This window comes from Octopus bimaculoides, chromosome 8 (assembly GCF_001194135.2).
Source record: "Octopus bimaculoides isolate UCB-OBI-ISO-001 chromosome 8, ASM119413v2, whole genome shotgun sequence".
Lineage (NCBI taxonomy): Eukaryota > Metazoa > Mollusca > Cephalopoda > Octopoda > Octopodidae > Octopus > Octopus bimaculoides.
Window position 1 is genome coordinate 931,906 of NC_068988.1, and position 20,933 is coordinate 952,838.

The following is a 20,933-nucleotide window of genomic DNA, read 5'->3' on the forward strand; positions in this document are numbered from 1 at the left end:
CCGGCATCGGTCGCTCGCTCCAGCGCCATCCATTTTCGAGGCCGGTCGATTCGGCAGGTAAGTTGTTACACACTCCTGAGCGGATTCCGACTTCCGACACTCAAGCGCTTTCAAAGTACATTGTTGAAAACGAGCCTAAATTACTTCCGGACCAGCTGCAGGCCTACAGATCTATTATTAACAGTGTACGCCAACGCGAGGGACGAATCTTCTTCCTGGATGCTCCTGGATGGACAGGAAAAACATTTATTACGAAGCTTCTCCTTGCAAAGTTAGGTAGCACCAGGACATCGTGGTAGCTGTGGCTTCCTCTGGGATTGCAGCTACTTTGTTACCCGGTGGCAGGACAGCACACTCCACTTTCAAACTCCCCTTCAATTTAGCAGCATCCAAGATGTCTTCATGCAACATCAACAAAAGCTCAGATCAGGGGCAGATACTTAAAAGGTGTTATCTAATTGTCTGGGATGAGTGCACCATGTCTCACAAGGGAGCTCTGGAAGCATTAGATAGAGCCCTGAAAGACATCCGAAACTGTCAGGCTCTGATGGGAGGCATAACGCTTCTGTTGTCAAGTGATTTCAGGCAAACTCTTCCTGTCATTCCGAAAGGCACTAGAGCAGATGAGGTCCAAGCATGCCTAAAGTCCTCTGCCTTGTGGCATCATGTTACCATCCTCAGTCTTACCACTAACATGAGAGATCAGCTACCCGACGACCAAATGTCCGCAAAGTTTGCACAGGACATTTTGACACTTGGTGATAGCAAGGTGCCTCTCGACGCTGCAGGAGAAATGGAAGTGTGGCCATTTTCCTCTGTTGTTAATTCTGTGGATGAGCTCAAACACAAAGTTTTTCCCAACTTCACAGAAAACTACCAAAATCACAATTGGCTGTGTGAAAGAGCAATATTAGCTGCAAAAAAAAAAAAAAAAAAAAAAAAAAAAAAAAAAACGTCGCTGTTAAAAAAATAAATCAACAGTTAATGCATTCTCTTCCCGGCACTCTTCACACTTACAAGTCTGTTGATACAATTCCAGATCAAAATGAAGTGGTGAACTATCCTCCTGAATTTCTCAATTCGTCGGAGCCTCCTGGACTACGTCCCCACATATTAGCACTTAAAGTTGGAACTCCTGTAATGTTACTCCGCAATCTGGAACCACCAAGACATTGCAATGGGACACGACTGGTGATAAAGAAAATGATGTCAAAGGTTATCGAGGCTAACCTTTCTGGATGTAGAAAAAATGATGACGTCTTCATTCCAAGAATTCCTCTTACTCCATCAGGAACAGAAATCCCATTTATGTTCAGAAGACTGCAATTCCCTCTTCGTGTCAGTTTTGCCATGTCCATTAACAAATCTCAGGGTCAAACCCTCTCTGTGACTGGTCTTCTCTTGGAAGAGCCCTGCTTCTCGCATGGACAACTGTATGTTGGCTGCTCAAGAGTGGGAAGTAATTTATATCATTATATGATCGAACGCAGCGCATCCATTTCCAAGTAAGTTTTATCGTAATAATTCTGATGCGCACTCTACAACTATCTCTATTCTCCCTCTATTATTCTTCCTTCTTTCTGTTTCTCTTCTCCTCCCTCTTCATTGTTCTCTTTCTCTCCCTCTCTCTTTCTCTCCCTCTCTCTTTCTCTCTCTCACTCTTCCTCCTTGACTCTCTCGTTGCTCACACGTGACCAGCGGCTATCTTCCTTTTTCCTCTTGCTTTACAAAAGACAAGACACGCTTTTGCCTGTCTCTCCTGTCAAAGCTCGTTTCTCCAGCGTTCACCTCTTCACCTCGTTATGGCTTAACAGCCCTTACCGTTTGTTTTTACTGTTTTGTACTTACTATCCTGTTTTTGTTATCACTTTAACTCTCCGCAAATCCTAAATTTTATTTAATTTGCTTTGCTGGAACGACTGTTTTAACGAAGTCGCGTTTTGTCTCTACCTTCGAAATGCGAAGTAGATAACACAGGGGACAACTGATGAAAGGATTGTTCTTTATGTTCCCAGTCGTTTCTCTATTTGTTTCTTTCGTTGTTCGAAAAAATAGTTCGTTTTCCATGTTTTTATTTTTTTATGTTCTCGTTTTTCATTTTGTTCACCCTTATTTTTTTTTGACGTCCTGTACCCATATATGCATGTATATATATATATATATATATATATGTAAGTATCTACATATATGTATGTATATATGCATATACATATATTATTATTATTATTATTATTATTATTATTATTATTATTATTATTATTATTATTATTATTATTATTATTATATACATTGCTTGCCGACCGACTAAGGAATGAAGCCAGAATGCTCCGATAGATGTCTAGTGTCAGTGTGCATACACGACAGAGTGTAAGCGCCCTGAAAGAAAAGTTGGATTTAAGAAGCGTCAGATATGGTGTGCAAGAGAGACGACTGCGCTGGTTTGGTCATGTGTTGCGAATGAATGAAGACAGCTGTGCGAAAAAGTGTCACACCCTATCAGTTGAAAGAACCTTTGGAAGAGGTAGACCCAAGAAAACCTGGGATGAGGTGGTGAAGCACGACCTTCAAACATTGGGCCTTACTGAGGCAATGGCTAGTAACCGGAACCTTTGGAGATATGCTGTGCTTGAGAAGACCCGACATGCCAAGTGAGACCATAGCCCATGACCTATGCCAGTGGGTGTAACCAGCCCACTTATGAATACCCCTCATTCATTGGACAATAAATTTTGCTTGCGAAGACCTATTGAGGCAAGTGAAATCAAAATCAAAATCGATGACGTGGCCGATGACAGTGCCGCCTGATTGGCACTCGTGCCAGTGGAACATTACAAGCACATCCGAGTGTGATCGTTGCCGGGTCCACGGATTGGCTCTCGTGCCGGTGGCACGTGAAAAGTACCATTCGAGCGTGCTCATTGCCAGTGTCGCCTTACCGGCACATGTGCCGGTTGCACGTGAAAAACAACATTCGAGCAGGGTCGTTGCCAGTGCCGCCAGACTGGCTCATGTGCAGGTAGCACGTAAAAAACACCTTTTGAGCATGGTCGTTGCCGGAACCGCCTGTCTGGCCCTCGTGCCGGTGGCACGTAAAAGCACCCACTACACTCTCAGAGTTGTTAACGTTAGGAAGGGCATCCAGTTGTAGAAACTTTGCCAGATCAGACTGGAGACTGGTGCAGCCTTCTGGTTCGCTAGCCCTCAGTCAAACCGTCCAACCCATGCCAGCATGGAAAGCGGACGTTAAACGACGACGATGATGATGATGATGATGAATTATTTCTAGCCCACTCTCTCTATATGTACATTGCATGCAAATCACACAGACATATGTGCGTGTATACATATACACCCCCACGTTAGCCCCACGTTCGCCAGCAGCATTTTTTTTCATATTCGTTTACTACATGTTGTTTTACACCTATTACACTATTTTTGTTTTTGCTTTTTTTTTTTTGCTGTGGTAAAATGTGTGTGTTTGTACACATACACACATACACACATACACTCGACATACGCACTAACACATATACATACATCACGTGCGTGTGTGTATGTGTGTGAAGATATATAAATATATATATACACATACATACTTTCGGAGTTAACTTATGATATTGGAGTTGCCTCCCTTGACTGCTTTTAAATTTTAAGGGTGGGAGTTCCTTTCTACTTAATTGGTGGGACGGTCCCTGGAAACCGAAAGTCCTAAAAACTAACAATAGATTAATGACTATTTTAAACATTGTAACAATTCCGAATTTACTCAAATAGTAATGTGAGAATTACAACAGTTCACACAACGAGTCGTAAAAATTAGCATATCTAGATATAAATCGAGGTTAACCATTTAGAGAGCCCATCTGCAGAGAAAAGCAATAGTTAAGTAGGTTTAGGGTTAGGGTTAGGTTTTTTTTACATTTTATGTTGTGAGCATTTAAAATTGAAACCGATATATTTATGCGCAGCGTGTGGTCTTCTTTCATTTTGTGAGGTGAATCGTGAAAGGACACATAAGCACTGTTATATAAAATATTCTAAGTTTGATAAAGGGCTGGCGGGTGAAAACGATTCACTTGCTGGCTATGAAAGAGAACTGCAACAAGGCCTTTACACTAGCATTTTCTTTATCCACCCCAGGAGGATGAAAGTTGAGATTGATTTTAGCTGGATTTGAACTCGGAACGAAAGAAGCCGGAATAAATAGTGAGGTCTCTTATCTGATGCTCCAACAACAATTAGCCGTGAATCAATAAAACTAATAGTAATAAGAATATTCTGTGAATTCTCTAAAGTTTGCATAATCCTAAACACTGTTAAAATATAGAAAAACTAGACATCTCCACAAATGTACCCCACCAACTTTATTTCCTCAAAGCTTTTAGAAAAATGGATATGGAAATCTTTTCAATAAAATTTTCTATAAATACCTACAAATAGGTTACAATTATAAGTACTCAATACGACTAAGAGGGTTCCAGTAGAACTGCTCGACGGAACAGCTTACCCAGACACGGGTAACCCTTAACGTAGTTCCCAGGGAGATTCAGTGTGACATAGGATCAGACAAGGCTGGCCCTTTGAATAACAGGTAAAATTCACTTTGCTGGCCGAGTGGACTAGCGCATTGTGGAATAAAGTGTCTATAACACTACGCATGCCGAGAATCGAACTCAGAACCTTGCGACCGTGAGACGAATATCCTAACGACTAAGCTACGTGCCTCCACACACAGACACTGATGCACATCAGTTTTTCTTCCAAAACTTCCTTTTGAATGTGTGCACGCCCATCATTTTTTTTTCTCACATTAAATTCCTATCTAATCGTAATCTACACTATTCTTTTATTTGTTTCAGTCATTTGACTGCGGCCATACTGGAGCACCGCAGGGCTCTTTTGCCGAACCGCTAAGTTACGGGGACGTAAACACACCAGTATCGGTTGTCAAGCGATGGTGGCCACACACACACACACACATATATATATACATACATATATGACGGGCCTCTTTCAGTTTCCATCTACCAAACCAGTTCACAAGGCGTTGGTCGGCCCGAGGCTGTAGTAGAAGACACTTGCCCAAGGTGCCACGCAGTGGGACGGAACCCGGAACCATGTGGTTGGGAAGCAAGCTACTTCCCACACACCCACTCCTGCACCTATCTGAAAGGTATTTTTAGAGAATTTTATTAAATATATTAATTTTTCTGAAAGCTATGAGGAAATAAGGTTGGCGGCATGCACATATATGTAGGTATATGCTAAAGACAAATATATATCATTTGAGTGACACAATATACGAACGTATCAAATTTACAAATGACGGTCAACGATTTAAAATCGATAAATATCAAATTCTTATATTTGTCGAAAGCAAAAAGTTTTCTGCCAACAAGACAATAAAAGGGAAGTAAGTGATGTTGGCTTCCGGTCTCGTTTTACGACACATCATAGAAGTGTGACTTGTCATAAGAAATATGCTGACAGAATACTATTGTGGATGCCGAGTGGAATCGCTTCTTTCAAAGTCATTTCTTTTTCTTTTTTAATTTCAAAAGACATTTTATAGAAGTTGTTGTAAACTGGGGTTAAGCTTTCTTTTAATTTTTAGCATGAGAAATTTATTATTTCTCTAATTTCTTCCCCGACTTTATTTCCTTTCATTACGTTTGTAAACAAACATGGCTGAAAGGTAAAAAAAAATATTTATTTCGTCTTTTTCAGTTATTATTTTGGACTTTCCTGAAAAGATATTTCCGTATTTCTATTCAGTCACTATCCTTTTATAATATTTATTTTATTCTATTCTATTTCAGCGAACAACAAACCGCCAACGGCTGGTTTAATAGTTGGATCCAATCTGCTAAAGAGAAAGTATGTGAAATATATTGTTTTCATTTATAAATTTAAATTTGTCTTTTTCTTTGAGAAATTAATTGAAATGTTAATTTTTCCATAATGTTATTTCAACATAAAGTGTCTTTACAGTCAATACGACAAATTCCAACCAGTTTGTATTCTTGTCATTCCTCGTAAAAAATATTTATTCCTCTGCGTTGTGTAAACAGTTTACAAGACCAAAATAACCATATTGTTTGTTAACTTTGTATAGTCACTAACTGACCTACTATAAGCTATTTTATTTCTGCTTTATTGTTGCAACAATACTGGATAATCAACTTATTCACTCTATCTGTGCTTTTTAACCGTGTTATAAATTTTACCATAAATCTCGTATAAATAATGTATTTGTAATGTCTTTAAAACCAGCTTGACCAAAACAATCCAGTATTAATATTTTCTTTCGGTTTGTTACAGTTATAATGAATTTTTCTCTCCAATATAATAAAATGTGTTCGTTTACAAAACTGAAAACTAACTATCCTCGTTCAAACCACGGTGGCAGTTTATTTTGAACCTCGGTAGGGGACCGATTAAGGAAAGTTGGATCTTGTTAGCACCAAGAACAAGTTCATTCAATCTAATATTTTCAGGGTCTGTAAAATAAATACTCAGACTCGATGTAATCGATTATAATATCCTTGAAAAGTGTACCCCACCATGGTTACTCTCTTAAAACCTGAAACTAGTGTGTATATATATATATATATATATATATTAATCTTAATGTAGTAAATCAAGCGTTGAAATTTTAGCGTCCTTTTAATAAGGCTCCCTACTATATATAGCATTTAATATAATTATCATCCTGGGTGCTTCTTAAATATCCACACGGTTATAAAGATAATGTTATCTCGGTATATGATATGAAGTCCCGAGGAGTAACGGTACAGACGTAGGGAGACTGGATTAAAATTGGGGACTTATAAGGTGAGAAAAATGAATTATTTACAATTAGTAAAGATTAAAAAGGAAATTCTTTGGCATGACGAACGAGAATCTACATGTTTTCTAGATCTGCTAGAAAAAACTGCCAAGTTCACCTTAACACGTCTTAGAAAAAATAGGAGCATTTCAGAAAATAAGTTTGGAATGCTCTGATGATAGGTCTATTCAGTTAGGGTTAACTTGGGGTTAAACAATTTGCAGATAATAATTAAAGACCAGTGACATAACAAGGGGGCAAAGACCTTGTGTCCCCATCTTAATGAAAGGCATGAGGAGGAGGAGGAAACTTTACAAGCAGTTGAGGGAAGTGACTACCTTTACACCCTCCTTTGCTACACCCATATTCAGAAAGATAAGATGACCATCCAATTCTGTAGCAGATCAGGTCAAGATTAACAATTCTTATTCATAGAAGATCTAATAAAATATATTTCCAACCACTGAAATTCTAAATTCTTCTTTTGCTTTGATTATAAACTTAGATCGGTTTATGTACAATTAATGTTTAAGTAATGTCTTTTTTTAGCTTTTCCATGCTTGCATGAGTCAGATGAATGTTATTAGGGGGCAGTTTTACAGTTGGATGCCTTTCTCCTAATGTATCGACTTAACTGCTTTTCAATTCAGGAATCACGTCCTTTCAAATGTAAGCAGTGACCTACCCGAGAGTAAGCAGTGACCTACCCGAGAGTGCCCCTGTTTCTCTGATAGAAATTTCCTGTTTTAAACTGGTCCAAATTAAACTCCATCAGAATTTCTTAATTTATGTTCTAAAAGTAAATTTGAAGCTTAATAATGACAAATCTATTTTTACTTAATTGAAACAAAGCCAGTGCATTTCAGTAGCATTATGGGAAGCAAAAGTTACAACAACAAAAAAGCTGATAGTAAGGATTCTATTGACATATTTTTACTTTCTTTCTTCTGTCATTCCATCTACAGTCTTCAACAGCTTTTGAATTTGTAAAACGAGATTTAGCAGAATTCAGCAATGTCATCCAGTCGGACACCAGCAAAGCTGTTTCAATGACAAGGTCTACCATTTCTGAAAATTTAAAGGTAGGTCAATTTCAGTAGAACCATAATTACAGCTATTTCCCTATGGCCAGAAATGTTTATACAGAATATTGGTAATGAACAACATTCATCATCAGCATCGTTTAACGTCCGTTTTACATGCTAGCATGGGTTGGACGGTTAGATGGAAGCCAGTCAAGGTGGCACTGATACTGGCCATGTTCAGATGGTGCTTTTTATGTGCCACCGGCACAGGGATCACAACTACAATTTCCATTTGATTTTCATTTTGATGTTGATGTACTTGACTCAGTAGGTCTCCTCAACATGTATAACAATTATACAACATCAGGATAAGGAGACAAATCTACACACACACACACACACACACACACACTATGGATTTCTTTCAGTTTGTGTCTACCAAAGCCACCTGCCTCTCAAATACTTCCCTCCACTTAGTTGAGGGGGCTTTTTCTTTTTCTCCTTTGTTTAACCTTTTCCTGTCTTGTAAGTTACTTGGCAACCTTACTAGTGCCAGTGACACTAGAAAAACGCCCAGTAAAGTGGTTGGTGTTAGGCCGATCATCTGGCCATAAAAACAATGCCAAAACGGACATTGGAGCTCATCACAAGTCTCTAGCAAGCCACACAACCTGCATCTGTCATAAATTATGTTAGGACTGGGTTATGAGAGCAAAACACCTGATTGAATAGTATTTGGTTGGGTTTATAGTGAAGGTGTTTGGCTTAATGGTTAGGGTGTTCAACTCCCAATCATTAGGTCGTGAGTTCAATTCCTGGTGGTACATTGTATCCTTGAGCAAGACACTTTATTTCACATTGCTCCAGTCCACTCAGTTGAAAAAAATGAGTTGTAGCTGTAATTCAAAGTGCTGGCCTTGTCACATTTCTGTCCTCATCATCGTCGTCGTTTAACGTCTGCTTTCCATGCTGGCATGGGTTGGATGGTTTGACTGAGGACTGGTGAGCCAGACGGCTGCACCAGGCTCAATCTGATCTGGCAGAGTTTCTACAGCTGGATGCCCTTCCTAACGCCAACCACTCAGAGAGTGTGGTGGGTGCTTTTTACATGCCACTGGCACAAGGGCCAGTCAGGTGGCTCTGGCAACAACCATGCTCAAAAGGTGTTTTATATGTATTACCTGCACGGGAGCCAGTCTGGCGGCACTGGCAACGCTATGTCACATTGAATCTCCCCAAGAACTACACTGAGGGTATGTGTGTCTGTAGAGTACTCAGCCACTTGCATGTTAATTTCACAAGCCAGCCGTCCCATTGACTGGATCCACTAGAACCTTTAGACCAAGTGCTATTTGGGTTTAAATAGAAATTTGAGGAAGGTAAAACAAGAAATTAGGTTAAAATAAGAATATTGGTGTTCAACCTGGAGTCAGCTTTGATTAAAAAAGACAATCCAGCTGTGACAACCTCTTTATATATATAATTCATTAGATATTACTGCATCCTATTTTAACGTAGTAACGTGTGTTTGGCAGGGGTTTGGCTGCTATTTCTAGCAGATGGAATGACTAACAAAAAGTCCACACGCACAAAATCAACTTTTTTTTCAACACTTGTCCTGAATTCTGTTGTTTTTATTGCATTTTGTAGGCTGAAAATGCTGTTGTTGCCAAAAGTAAAATGCAAGAAAGTTTGAGTCACTTTTTGCATGGGATTTCCAAGGCTCTTGAAGTTGTGGAGTTACCAGAATCTTCTTCCAATGGCACAGACGATACGAAAACTGCTGTATATGACCGAGCACAGGTACTATTTTGTAGCTGTTTGTTTCTTTTTTAAATGTTTTTGGGTTTTTTAAAAAAATTTTCCACCCTTCAACCGTACTCAATTTTTACAACTGCAGTCTCTACCCACCCTTATCCCCTCATCACCTGCTCCCCATATTATCTTGTCCCCTTCTCACCAGACCTTGAGAGGACACCTGGACATCTCATTCCTACTGATCATTCTCAGCCTCTTACTAAAATGTAAATAGCTACACAGCTTCTCTACACGAATCTGCCCCACTGCCCCTACTCTCATTCATTAACCCCTCATTTTTTGGCATAAAGCTGACCTCATCCTTCCAGTTGCATAGTCTTGTGAGCTGCATGGGGACCTCAGTAGGGCTGGTGACACAAAAAAAAAAAAAAAAGCATCCCATCTGTGTTGTAAACTGATTGGTTTTAAGATATTCCGGCCTTAGAAACCATTGCCAAAGTACACATTGGAACATGGTGCAGCTTTTGCACCCATTGAAATCTGTAGAAGCATCCAGCCTTTGTCAGCATGGAGCATGGATGTTAAATGATAACTCTTCTTCACATAACCGTTTTCATTCTATCGCTTCTACTGCTCAATGCGTCTGAGTGAAACTGTTTATCAGGTATTTCTGACCTGCTATCACTAGTCAAACCAAGCTCTTAGTGACGAGTCCTTCACTTCTGACTCTTTAGTAACCCTGTGTAGGCTGAATGTATCCTAGGAGATTCTTCATTGCTGTTTGGATTACAGTTACCATAACAACCTTTTATAAATCTCTGTTGGTTTTATTTTTTTTAATAAGGTTTTAGTTTTTTTTAACGCTATTGAGCTACCTGCTCATTGAAGGACATTCCACCACTTACCTTTAATGACATTCTCAAGTAGAATGAGTGTGGCACTGTCAGTGATAAAGCCAAACCATTAGATTACAGATACAACCCATCTTGACAGGCTTCTGGACAGTTTCCGGCTACTTTATTTCATTCATAGTATTTGGGCTGAGCTGAGAGTCCAGTATGAAATACTTGCTCCAGATGCCCCGCAGCAGGACTGAACCCAGCACCTTGTGATTAAGAGTGAGTATCATCTCGACCATTCGGTCATGCTGTGTCCACCACACTCTTGTTAATCAGTTGAAACAATTGTTTTTAGAAAATCTTTGACATTGTTTATTTGTTTTAGTCATTGCACTGTGGCCATGCTGGAGCAGTGCTATGGAGAGTTGAACAAAACCCCAGGACTTATTTTTGAAAGTCTAGTATTCTATGAGTTCCTTTTGCTGAACCACTAAGTTACAGGGATGCAAACAAACCAACACTGGCTGTCAAATAGTGGGTGGGACAACAAATTTCAACACACACACACGGGATTCCTCACAGTTTCCACTTACCAAATCTATTCAAGGCATTGATTAGCCAGGCGCTATAGTAGAAGACACTTGCCCAAGGTGCCGCAAAGTGGAACTGAACACGGAACTACGTTTGCTGAGTGAGCTTTACTTGCTTCAGTGACCATGTTAGGACTCTGCCTTGAAGCAAAGGCTTTGATGTCAGCACCTGGGTTTCCCCAGCAGTCAGCCATCTTAATTCTAACTTGGCTTGACTTTGGTGACTTGGCAAGAAACCTATTTTTTCAACATGAGGTTTGATCAGTTGTAGCTGATTAGAGGCAACAGCATCTTACACTCGATGGTCTGCTTGAGAGAGAGAGAGAGGATACCAAACAGTAAAAATCTATTTAAAATAATTACTACAAATTAACAATATGTTCAGTCCTTCCTCCCAAATATCATCCCTCTGGAACTCTTTTCCTGCTCCTGTCTTTCTCATTGGTATTGATGTGCACTGGTTCAGAGGGAACCTTAAACAGCATTGATCTCCCTAGTCTAACAGGGCCTGCAAGCACTGCAGGCTCCACCTCCTCTTTCAGACTTAGTCTAAGGGAAAATAAAAAGCATAAATATCGAATTGATAGGTTTCCCCAGAACCTTTTTTTTTTTTTTTTTTTTTTTTTTTTCTTTTTTTAAACATTTATCATGATGGCATGAAGAGGAAGAAGGAATAAAGGGAGGGAACTGTTTAATCTTGTGCTGGCTAACCCTCTCTAGTGTTGGTGATATCATAAAATGCATCTGGTGAATGTTGATTGGTAATAGGGAAGGCAACTGATTGTAAGAATTGTGTGAAGAAAAAGAGACTAACTGAAGAGACCCTAGAATGTTCCTCCAGCACAAAAAGAAATCTGTCTAGAACAGTAACCCAGAATAAAACCACTGATCCAGGATTGTGAGGGTTTTAGTCCCTAGTGTTGGTAGTGCAATAAGCTACACCTAGCCTATGCTGCAAAGTTGCTGGTGAGAGTAAATGTATTGTCATTATCAATGCCTTTTGACATCCACTTTTCACTCGCTCGCTCAGCATCTTTCAGTTTCCCTCCACTAAATCCAGTCACAAGGCTTTAGTTAGCCCAGTGCTATAATAGAAGAGACTTGTTCAAGGTGAAATGCTGTAGGATTGAACTCAGAGCCATGTAATTGGGAAGCAAACTTCTTGATCACATAGCTATTTCTCTATGTAAGATGAGGGCAGCACATTGCCTTAGATTTTGATAAAGGAACGAAAAACTGGAAATGAAGTATTCCTGCCACCATGTATGTCACTTCTCTTTTTTTTTAATCTTCTAGTCAGGAGGGGAGACAGTGTCCATGGCCTTTTGCAGGGCTTTCAGGCTGGTAAGAAGAAGGTATCTACAAACTGGATACCTGCCCCAGATGCTGGATGCCCTTCCTATATAAAAAAAAATTCAGCAAAATGGTTGGCATTAGGAATGTCCTCTAGCTACAGAAATCCTACCAAAGTAGACCATAGCTCTTTGGTTTTCTGGTTACTCAACTGTGATACTTATGTATCCACATTGTTTGAATTTATCATGGCTCTTGTCATAGCTTTGACATTTTCGTGGTAATTCATTTTTAGATTGACTTTGTAGGGTAGGTGTGAAAGGCCAGATCTAGCCAGTTTCAATGTAAAACAGGTTGAATGTCTGGACTGGATATGGCTGGTTTGAGTGCTAAAGGGTTAGAGCATGACACAGTCCTTAGACCCATTGGATCCTATCAAAACCGTCCAACCCTTTCCAGCAAGGAAGCTGAATGTTAAAAGAGCTGGTAAAATCAGCCAAGACAGTTCTGCCGGACTGTTCCTAGATCATCACAAGATACTATGACTAAATTATTTTATTCTGAGTTCACATGTCTTCTTTTTTTTTTTTTTTTAATTCTATTAAGCATCTATTAACCACAGGGATGGCTGTGTGGTTAAGAAGCTCACTTTGGAACCATGTGCTTTTGAGTTCAGTCTCACTCTGTGGCACCGTGGGCAAGCCCCAGGCCCAACCAATTCCTTGCGGCTGAATTTGCTAGACAGAAACTCTGGGATATTGGGGTTGATTTGCTTTGAGGTGGTGCTCCAGCATGGCTGCTGTCCAGTGACTAAAGCATGTAAAAGTGAAGTGAATCAGTTACAAAATAGTTCTAAGGTAAATTCTCTTGTCCGTCATTTTTATGTATTAATTGCTATTTCAGGCTCGGCTCCATGCCATTCAAGTTGATCCAGGAACTTACTGCAATCCACCATCCTCAACTGATAAATTTACAGAGTGGCTCAAGACTTTTGAATTAGAAAATGAGAAGGGATCAATCTCGGAGCTGCTCGTATCAAATGCTAATATTCGAGCCCTTTATACGAATTTGGTAAGCATTCATAATAATACGATTTTAATAATTTTTGCTCCAAAACAAAGATTAATCTAATAGCTTAGCTTCATTCAGCTCTTCGTCAGTTCCCCACTCATCAGGTAATGCTGAAATACGATATTCCATTAACATAATACAGTTCTATATCTAAGAGATGAGGAATTATTTACATTTGATGGATATTTGTCTTCATCTTGTTTGTTGTTAACACAACATTTCAGCTGATATACCCTCCAGCCTTCATCAGGTGTCTTGGGGAAATTTCAAACCTGGGTTCTCATTCCTAAGGTATTTTTTGATGTTGTTGTTGTTATTCATGTAACTGCCTGGAATCGAACTTGGAATCTTGGGGTTAGTAGCCTGCACTCTTTACCACTACACCATATGCCCGTGTTTAGTTGAAGTTTTTTCTAACGGTTGTAATGGATCTATGGGCATATGGTGTAGTGGTTAAGAGTGGGCTACTAACCCTAAGATTCCGAGTTCAATTCCAGGCAGTGACATGACTATTAATAGTAATAATAATAATAATAATATCGAAAAATAGCTTAGAAATGAGAACCCAGGTTTGAAATTTCCCCAAGACACCTGATGAAGGCTGGAGAGTATATCAGCCGAAACATGGTGTTAACAACAAACAAGATGAGGACAAATATCCATCAAATGTTGATCCAAATTCGACGACTGGCACCCATGCTAACCCCTCCTTCATTGGACACTAAACTCAGCTTGCGAAGACCTGTTGGAGCAAGTGAAATCAAAATCGTGATTGAACCAAATTCGATGACATGCTAGTATGGAAAGCGGACATTAAACAATGATGATGTACATTAACATAGTTTGATAATTTTTTTATTCTGTATTACTAATTACAATAATATATTTATGTCTGCAGGATCCTACATTTTCCCCAACCAAACCACTTGAAAATATCAAGTACAAAGTCTAAGATCAAACATTTTTAGATTTATTTTTGCCACAAGATCTCTTCTTCAAAAACAGGGAATCAGCTGATGCGAGAGCCTGTCTTATTTACCAGTAAATGCAGTATTTGATTTAATCATTCTTTTTCTCTTTTTCTTTTTCCCCAGGTTCCCACAACTGTCTCTCACACAGAATTTTGGCATCGTTATTTTTACAAAATCCATCAACTACAACAAGATGAAGCCAGGAAGCTAGCTTTGATGAAAAGAGCTGATGAATGCAAAGATGATGCGTTTTCTTGGGATGATGGTGTGAAATAGTCTGGTTTTTCTTTAATCAAAATCTTATCCATATCCATGAATCTTTGAGTTAAAGTGTTTAATGAGTTCTTTTCAATTGTTCATCACTTCCTATAAATCGTTTAAATGTTTTCTCAAATCTAATTGTTGTTTAGCCCTCCCCTCATCAACCCTGATCAAGCAGATTTGTGATGAAAAGCATTGCAGTCGTGACCATTCCATCTATTTACGAGTGTCTGAAGTATGTGTCCTCCCTTTTTTTTTTGTTTAAAAAAAAAAAAAAAAAAAAACCAGTGGGATGTTGTTTGAGGGAAATTTTGCTGCTATTTCTAGCAGGTTGAGCAACTCTGTAGAGGTTCCTTTACTGGTTCATTTTCTAATCCAATTTGAGTAATTCCCCCTCCTTTTTTTAAAAAAAATCTTCTTCACATTTTCTCAACTTTTCTCCTTTCTCTCATTCCTACTTAAATAATCCTCAAATCTTCTCACATTCTTTTTAATTCAATTCTATTTTAATCTACCTTCCTTCCAATGTTTCTTTAATATCTCCTCTCTGCTAATATATACATACATACTTTATATATATATATCTAACAAACTGGGGAAAAGAAATCCTTCAAAGGAGTGTGTTAAACATCCAATTCACTGGTACGTCAGTTGGATGCCAGATAAATAAATTAAATATAGAGATATTCTATTAACAAGATTGTAATATAAATAAATTATTGAATGTCAATAGAATATCTCTATATTTAATTTTTATATATATTTATATATAAATTCTTTATTTGGTGAATTAAGGCTACCATTGGTTTCATGTTTAGAAGTGTAGGAGAATATCCAAGTACTTTAACAATTTTTCAAGCCAATCACATGGGAGAAGGTATTCACCTCCAAAAAGGTACTTGAATATTTTCTTTTACATGAAACCAATGGTTGCCTTAATTCATAAATAAATAAATTATTTATCCACCAATACGGTGTTGAGCACACACACACACACAAACACTAGACCCTAGGTTTACAGGTTTTCCCGTTATGACCATCCTCCAGGAATGAATTAACTCATATATCAAGGCATCACTATATTCTTTTACTTGTTTCAGTCATTTGACTGTGGCCATGCTGGAGCACTGCCTTTAGTCGAGCAAATCGACCCCCAGGACTTATTCTCTGTAAGCTTAGTACTTATTCTAACATTGGTTGTCAGGTGATGGTGGTGGGGACAAACACGGACAGACAAATACACACACACACACACACACACACACACATATATGTATATATACGACAAGCTTCTTTCAGTTTCCCCTCTACCAAATCCACTCACAAGCATTTGGTCGTCCCGAGGCTATAGCAGAGGACACTTGCCCAAGGTGCCACGCAGTGGGACTGAACCTGGAACCATGTGGTTAAACAAGCTTCTTACCATACAGCCATGCCTGTATATAGGACAAGAGAACAGCAATTAGATAATCAACTTCATTAGCTTACAGCTGTTTCTGCTATTAGAAGCAGTGCACTCACAGTTGAGTGGTTGCGCATCATCTTCTAACCTCCTCAGAGACTTTAAAATATGGTGTATGTTTATTTCAGGAAGCATTTCAGTACATAAGGATTACCCTTGAAATGATAAATTTACATAAATAATGCAATACAGTCTGAAAGAAAAGTTATTCCCCAAAATATGTAGATTTAGATAATCATTTGTATTTACAGTCACGAATAGGGAACATATGTAACTTCATTTGCATAGAAATACATACATTAATGTACATTTAAACAGTTGCACATACTGGTTCCACATAAAAAGCATTGGTGACGGTGCCGCACAAAAAAGCGCTGGTGATGGAGCTACATCAAAAGCACTGGTGCCACATAAAAAGCACCTAGTACACTATGTAAAGTGGTTGGTATTAGGAAGGGAATCCAGCTGTAGAAATCAAAGCCAAAACAGGCAAAGGGACCTGGTGTGGCTCCTGCCAAGCCATCCAACCCATACCAGCGTGGAAAACAGAGGTTAAATGAAGATGACACAAATACAACATATATATATATATATATATATATATATATATATGTATATATATATACATACATACATACATACATACATACACACACACACGCTAATCACATAAAACTTTCTCTATTTGCTTCATTTCTTTCTAGATCTTTCTTTTAACAGTAGTTCTAACTGTATCCATGCTGAGCATGGATGGGGTGGATTGATTCTACAGATTTGGATATCTGAATGTGGATTGTTTGTGAAATGATTTTCATAGCCAGGTACTCTTATTGTTCAGCTGTGGAGTAGGAGAGACTCCTGTTTTTCTCAAAGGAAACCTGAGGCAATCAGAGTAATGTACTTTGCTAAAAGCATTGACTGGCTGTAACAAGTTTGAGGCTCTTGGTTTTAATCTCAGGTCTGCATTTAATCCTTGGCGGAGAACTAAATGACTAAATGTGATTAACTTCACAAGTGGTTTTGTGTAAAAAGATTATACCATTGAAATGTGATGAAAATATTGCTGTAACAACAAATTCCTGTTATGTGGAAATTATTTTTCCATTGACTTCTATGTTGCATATTAAGGAAGTTTTGAGAAGATAAATAGGGTTTGTTTTACGGAATTCCACTTTACAGCAAGATTTTCTAGGAATGCAATGCTTTCATAACATAGAGGAATGCCTATATTGGGGATCTGCTTAATTCATAGGTGCTAACTTGTGTTTGTTTAAAATTCATTTATTAATTCATTTCATTTTAATTTACTAAACAAAGCAGGAAAAAACATTTCTAAGAATCGTACCATCTGACACCCACATATTTTGAAAATATAATGCTTTATCTTGTTGCAGAGATTATAACCTATTTCTTTGAATTATATGTGTGTGTATATATGCTGTATGTTTGTGTATATATGCTGTCAAAAAGTGGAAGCTAGAGATGCTCATTATAGAAAACGTGTGGTGGTGTTCAAATGATTTGAATTGAAACTCTGAAATCTTTCTATACCTATATGTACAGCATGGGCCAGAATTCAGGACTCGCTTGCTAGTTATATTCATTAATATGCATATTAAGAAATAAAATAATAAATTTAAATAACAATGAAATATACATATTAAGAAATATAACCGAGTCATTAATTCTGGCCCACCCTAAGTGTACATAGGTATGTGTATGTTTATACGTAGAAAGTATTTATTGTTCTTAAAAGAATGTTGTAGATAAGTCTCTTGACAAATAAGTTTCACATTCATTGTTTGCATGATCAGTTAACACTGGGCTTTTGTGTATGTGTGTGTGGTTTGCTTTGTGAAAGCTTGTGGCTCAGTGGTTAGAGTATTCGGCTTATGATTGTAAGGTCATGAGTTCAGTTCCGGGTGATGCATTGTGTCCTTGAGCAAGTCACTTTATTTCACATTGCTCTAGCTCACTCAGCTGGCAAAAATGTTACCTGTATTTCAAAAGGGCCAGCCTTGTCACGTTCTGTATCATGCTGAATCTTCCTGAGAACTACATTAAGGGTATGCATGTCTGTGGAGTACTCAGCCACTTGCATGTTAATTTCGTGAGCAGGCTGTTCTGTTGATTGGATCAACTGGGACACTGTTCATTGTAAGCAAGAGAGTTTGCTTTGCGAGAAAAGAACTCTGGGTTAGGTGTTGAGGGTGGGGTACCAAACACCCAAGTAGTCCTAAAATATTCTCATTTCGAAAACTGGTTATACTTGGAAACCTTTGCATGTGATGATGCCAAATGTATTACATTGCTTTAATTTATAATTCTGCTGCCAGATGAAGATTGGAGTGCGGATGAAGAGACGGAGGTCATCAATCATTCGACTCTTGCCGAGCTGGTCGACAACATTGAAGAGGAAGACAGCAATGGTAACACAAAGCAGACGGAGGAGAAAGGGCTGGTTTCCTTGCTACCAGAACCAAAGAGGCATGAGGAAGAAGAGACTGTGTTTCGTAAAGCTGTGACAGTGGAAGAAGAAATAGGTGCCACTAGAATAGTACCAGAAAATGTTGCTTTGAGTCCAATGGAACAAAGCATAGCTGAACTCCCTGTTGAAAGCGAAGGTCTGTCCAGCCTCACCCCATCTTCTGTCACCAACTCTGACGATCCCCTCGATCAGCTTCAAGACATTTTTACCACAAGCACTTTTGTCAATTCAGGTACATTCTTATCATCTCCCTGCTGCATGTGAAAACAACCCCTGTCTTTTGTCTTTGGAAGAAAGTTACCTTGATCTGTAGCTCCTTATTTAATTCCATGTATTTTGTTTAGTTTTATGTCTATTTTTCCCTCCTAGTATGGGTTAGACTAATTGTGTTTAATAATTACTCCCACCTATTCTCATCTTGCATGTAACATGGCAACATTGGAGCATAACCATTATTTACATTTGACGGATATTTGTCCTCATCTTGTTTGTTGTTAACACAGTGTTTCAGCTGATATACCCTCCAGCCTTCATCAGGTGTCATGGGTTCTCATTCCTAAGGTATTTTTCAATGTTATTATTATTCAGGTCACTGCTTGGAATTGAACTCAGAATCTTGGGGTTAGTAGCCCGTGCTCTTAACCACTGGGGTGGGCAATTATGGAGTGAATTTTAGGGCTTATAAATCTAATATTTTCCTATCCTAAGCAGACCGAGTGCAGATATGTACAGCATATGGGAACCGGTATTAAGGAAGGATAGAAAAATATTAGATTTATAAGCCCTAAATTCACTCCATATGGTGTAGTGGTTAAGAGCGTGGGCTACTAACCCCAAGATTCTGAGTTCGATTCCAAGCAGTGACCTGAATAATAATAATAATAATAATAATATGGAAAAATACCTTAGGAATGAGAACCCAGGTTCGAAATTTCCCCAAGACACCTGAAGAAGGCTGGAGGGTATATCAGCCGAAACATTGTGTTAAGAACAAACAAGATGAGGACAAATATCTGTCGAATGTAAATAATGTACATAATTCCTCATCTCTTAAATATAGAACTTGTCAAACCATCCAACCACCCATGTCAGCATGGGAAAAAGGGGCATTGAACGATAAGGATTATCATCATCCTTTATCTTCTCAACACCACATAAAGCCACTTCTCTCTTTACTATACTCCCATTCAGTCGAGAGTGCTCTTTAGTCTTCCACTAGTACTGGTGCCACAAAAAAAAAACAAACAAAGAAAAAAGGCACTCATACACCCTGTAAAGTGGTTGGTATTAGGAAGGGCATCGAGCTGCAGTAACCATGCCACAACAGACATTGGCACACACAATACAGTCCTCTAGCTCATTGGATCTTGTTGAATTGTCCAACCCATGTCTGCAGAGATGAACGTTATATGATGCTGAATTAATATCCTACATCTTATGAACATCAACAACATCCCCGATTGACCACATTTAGAACAACAGTGAGAGTGTTCAAAATCCCCTGGTTTTTGGTTTTCTTTTCCTGATGCCTTCATCTTTTGGCAATATACATCTTTGAAAGATGATAAACACATAATTGGATTATTTTTTCTACCAGTTCTTCCATGCTAGCATGGGTTGGATGAGACTTGTGGACATGGTATTTTATGGCCAGGAGTTTTTCTTGATGCTAGCCCTTACTTGTTCCTAAGTAAAACATTTATTTCCTGGGTCTTTCTCATGACCAATCACTCAATGGTCAGACCAGTTTTTTGAAGCCGATGCCAGCAACAACACCTGCCCCACTGACCAGTGATGACTTTGTTCATGTTTAACATATAAGCAGTACCAAGACACACACACAATAGACTTTTCCATGCAGTTTCTGTTTACCAATTTCATTCCTAAGAACTTGGTCAGTTTGAGGGTATGGTAGAAAGTGCTTACCAATGGTGCCATTCAGTTTTGAAATGAACTTATTAAACAAACTGTCTTTGTGTGTGTGTGTGTGTGTGTGTGTGTTATTAAGGTTGCCAGAATTGTTAGTGGGCTGCAGAAAATACCTCGTGGCATTTCATCCAGTCAGCTTACCCGTCCCCTAAAACTGCTGGCCCTGTGCCAAACTTTAAACCCATTCATCATCATCATCATCATCGTTTAACGTCCGCTTTCCATGCTAGCATGGGTTGGACGATTTGACTGAGGACTGGTGAAACTGGATGGCAACACCAGGCTCCAATCTAATTTGGCAGAGTTTCTCCAGCTGGATGCCCTTCCTAACGCCGACTACTCAGAGAGTGTAGTGGGTGCTTTTACGTGTCACCCGCACGAAAACGGCCACGCTCGAAATGGTGTCTTTTATGTGCC

General features: G+C 38.8%; 2 protein-coding genes across 3 annotated transcripts in view; both read left to right on the top strand.

Annotated features, from left to right (window-relative positions):
• LOC106872522 (uncharacterized) overlaps positions 1 to 900 on the top strand; it is a 3,428-nt gene extending 2,528 nt beyond the window's left edge. The window contains exon 2 of the mRNA XM_014919545.1: positions 870 to 900. Within this exon, the coding sequence (XP_014775031.1) occupies positions 870 to 900 (31 nt within the window). The remainder of the gene's footprint in view (positions 1 to 869) is intronic.
• Positions 901 to 5,438: 4,538 nt separating this feature from the next.
• The window catches only part of LOC106872629 (BSD domain-containing protein 1), a 21,136-nt gene continuing 5,641 nt past the window's right edge, over positions 5,439 to 20,933 (top strand). Inside the window, exons 1-7 of one of the 2 annotated variants that reach the window (XM_014919692.2) lie at positions 5,439 to 5,695; positions 5,820 to 5,877; positions 7,795 to 7,911; positions 9,505 to 9,657; positions 13,238 to 13,405; positions 14,500 to 14,641; positions 18,436 to 18,819. In XM_014919692.2, the coding sequence (XP_014775178.1) occupies positions 5,685 to 5,695; positions 5,820 to 5,877; positions 7,795 to 7,911; positions 9,505 to 9,657; positions 13,238 to 13,405; positions 14,500 to 14,641; positions 18,436 to 18,819 (1,033 nt within the window). In that variant the 5' untranslated portion in view covers positions 5,439 to 5,684. The remainder of the gene's footprint in view (positions 5,696 to 5,819; positions 5,878 to 7,794; positions 7,912 to 9,504; positions 9,658 to 13,237; positions 13,406 to 14,499; positions 14,642 to 18,435; positions 18,820 to 20,933) is intronic. The other variant, XM_014919700.2, reaches the window with a different exon arrangement.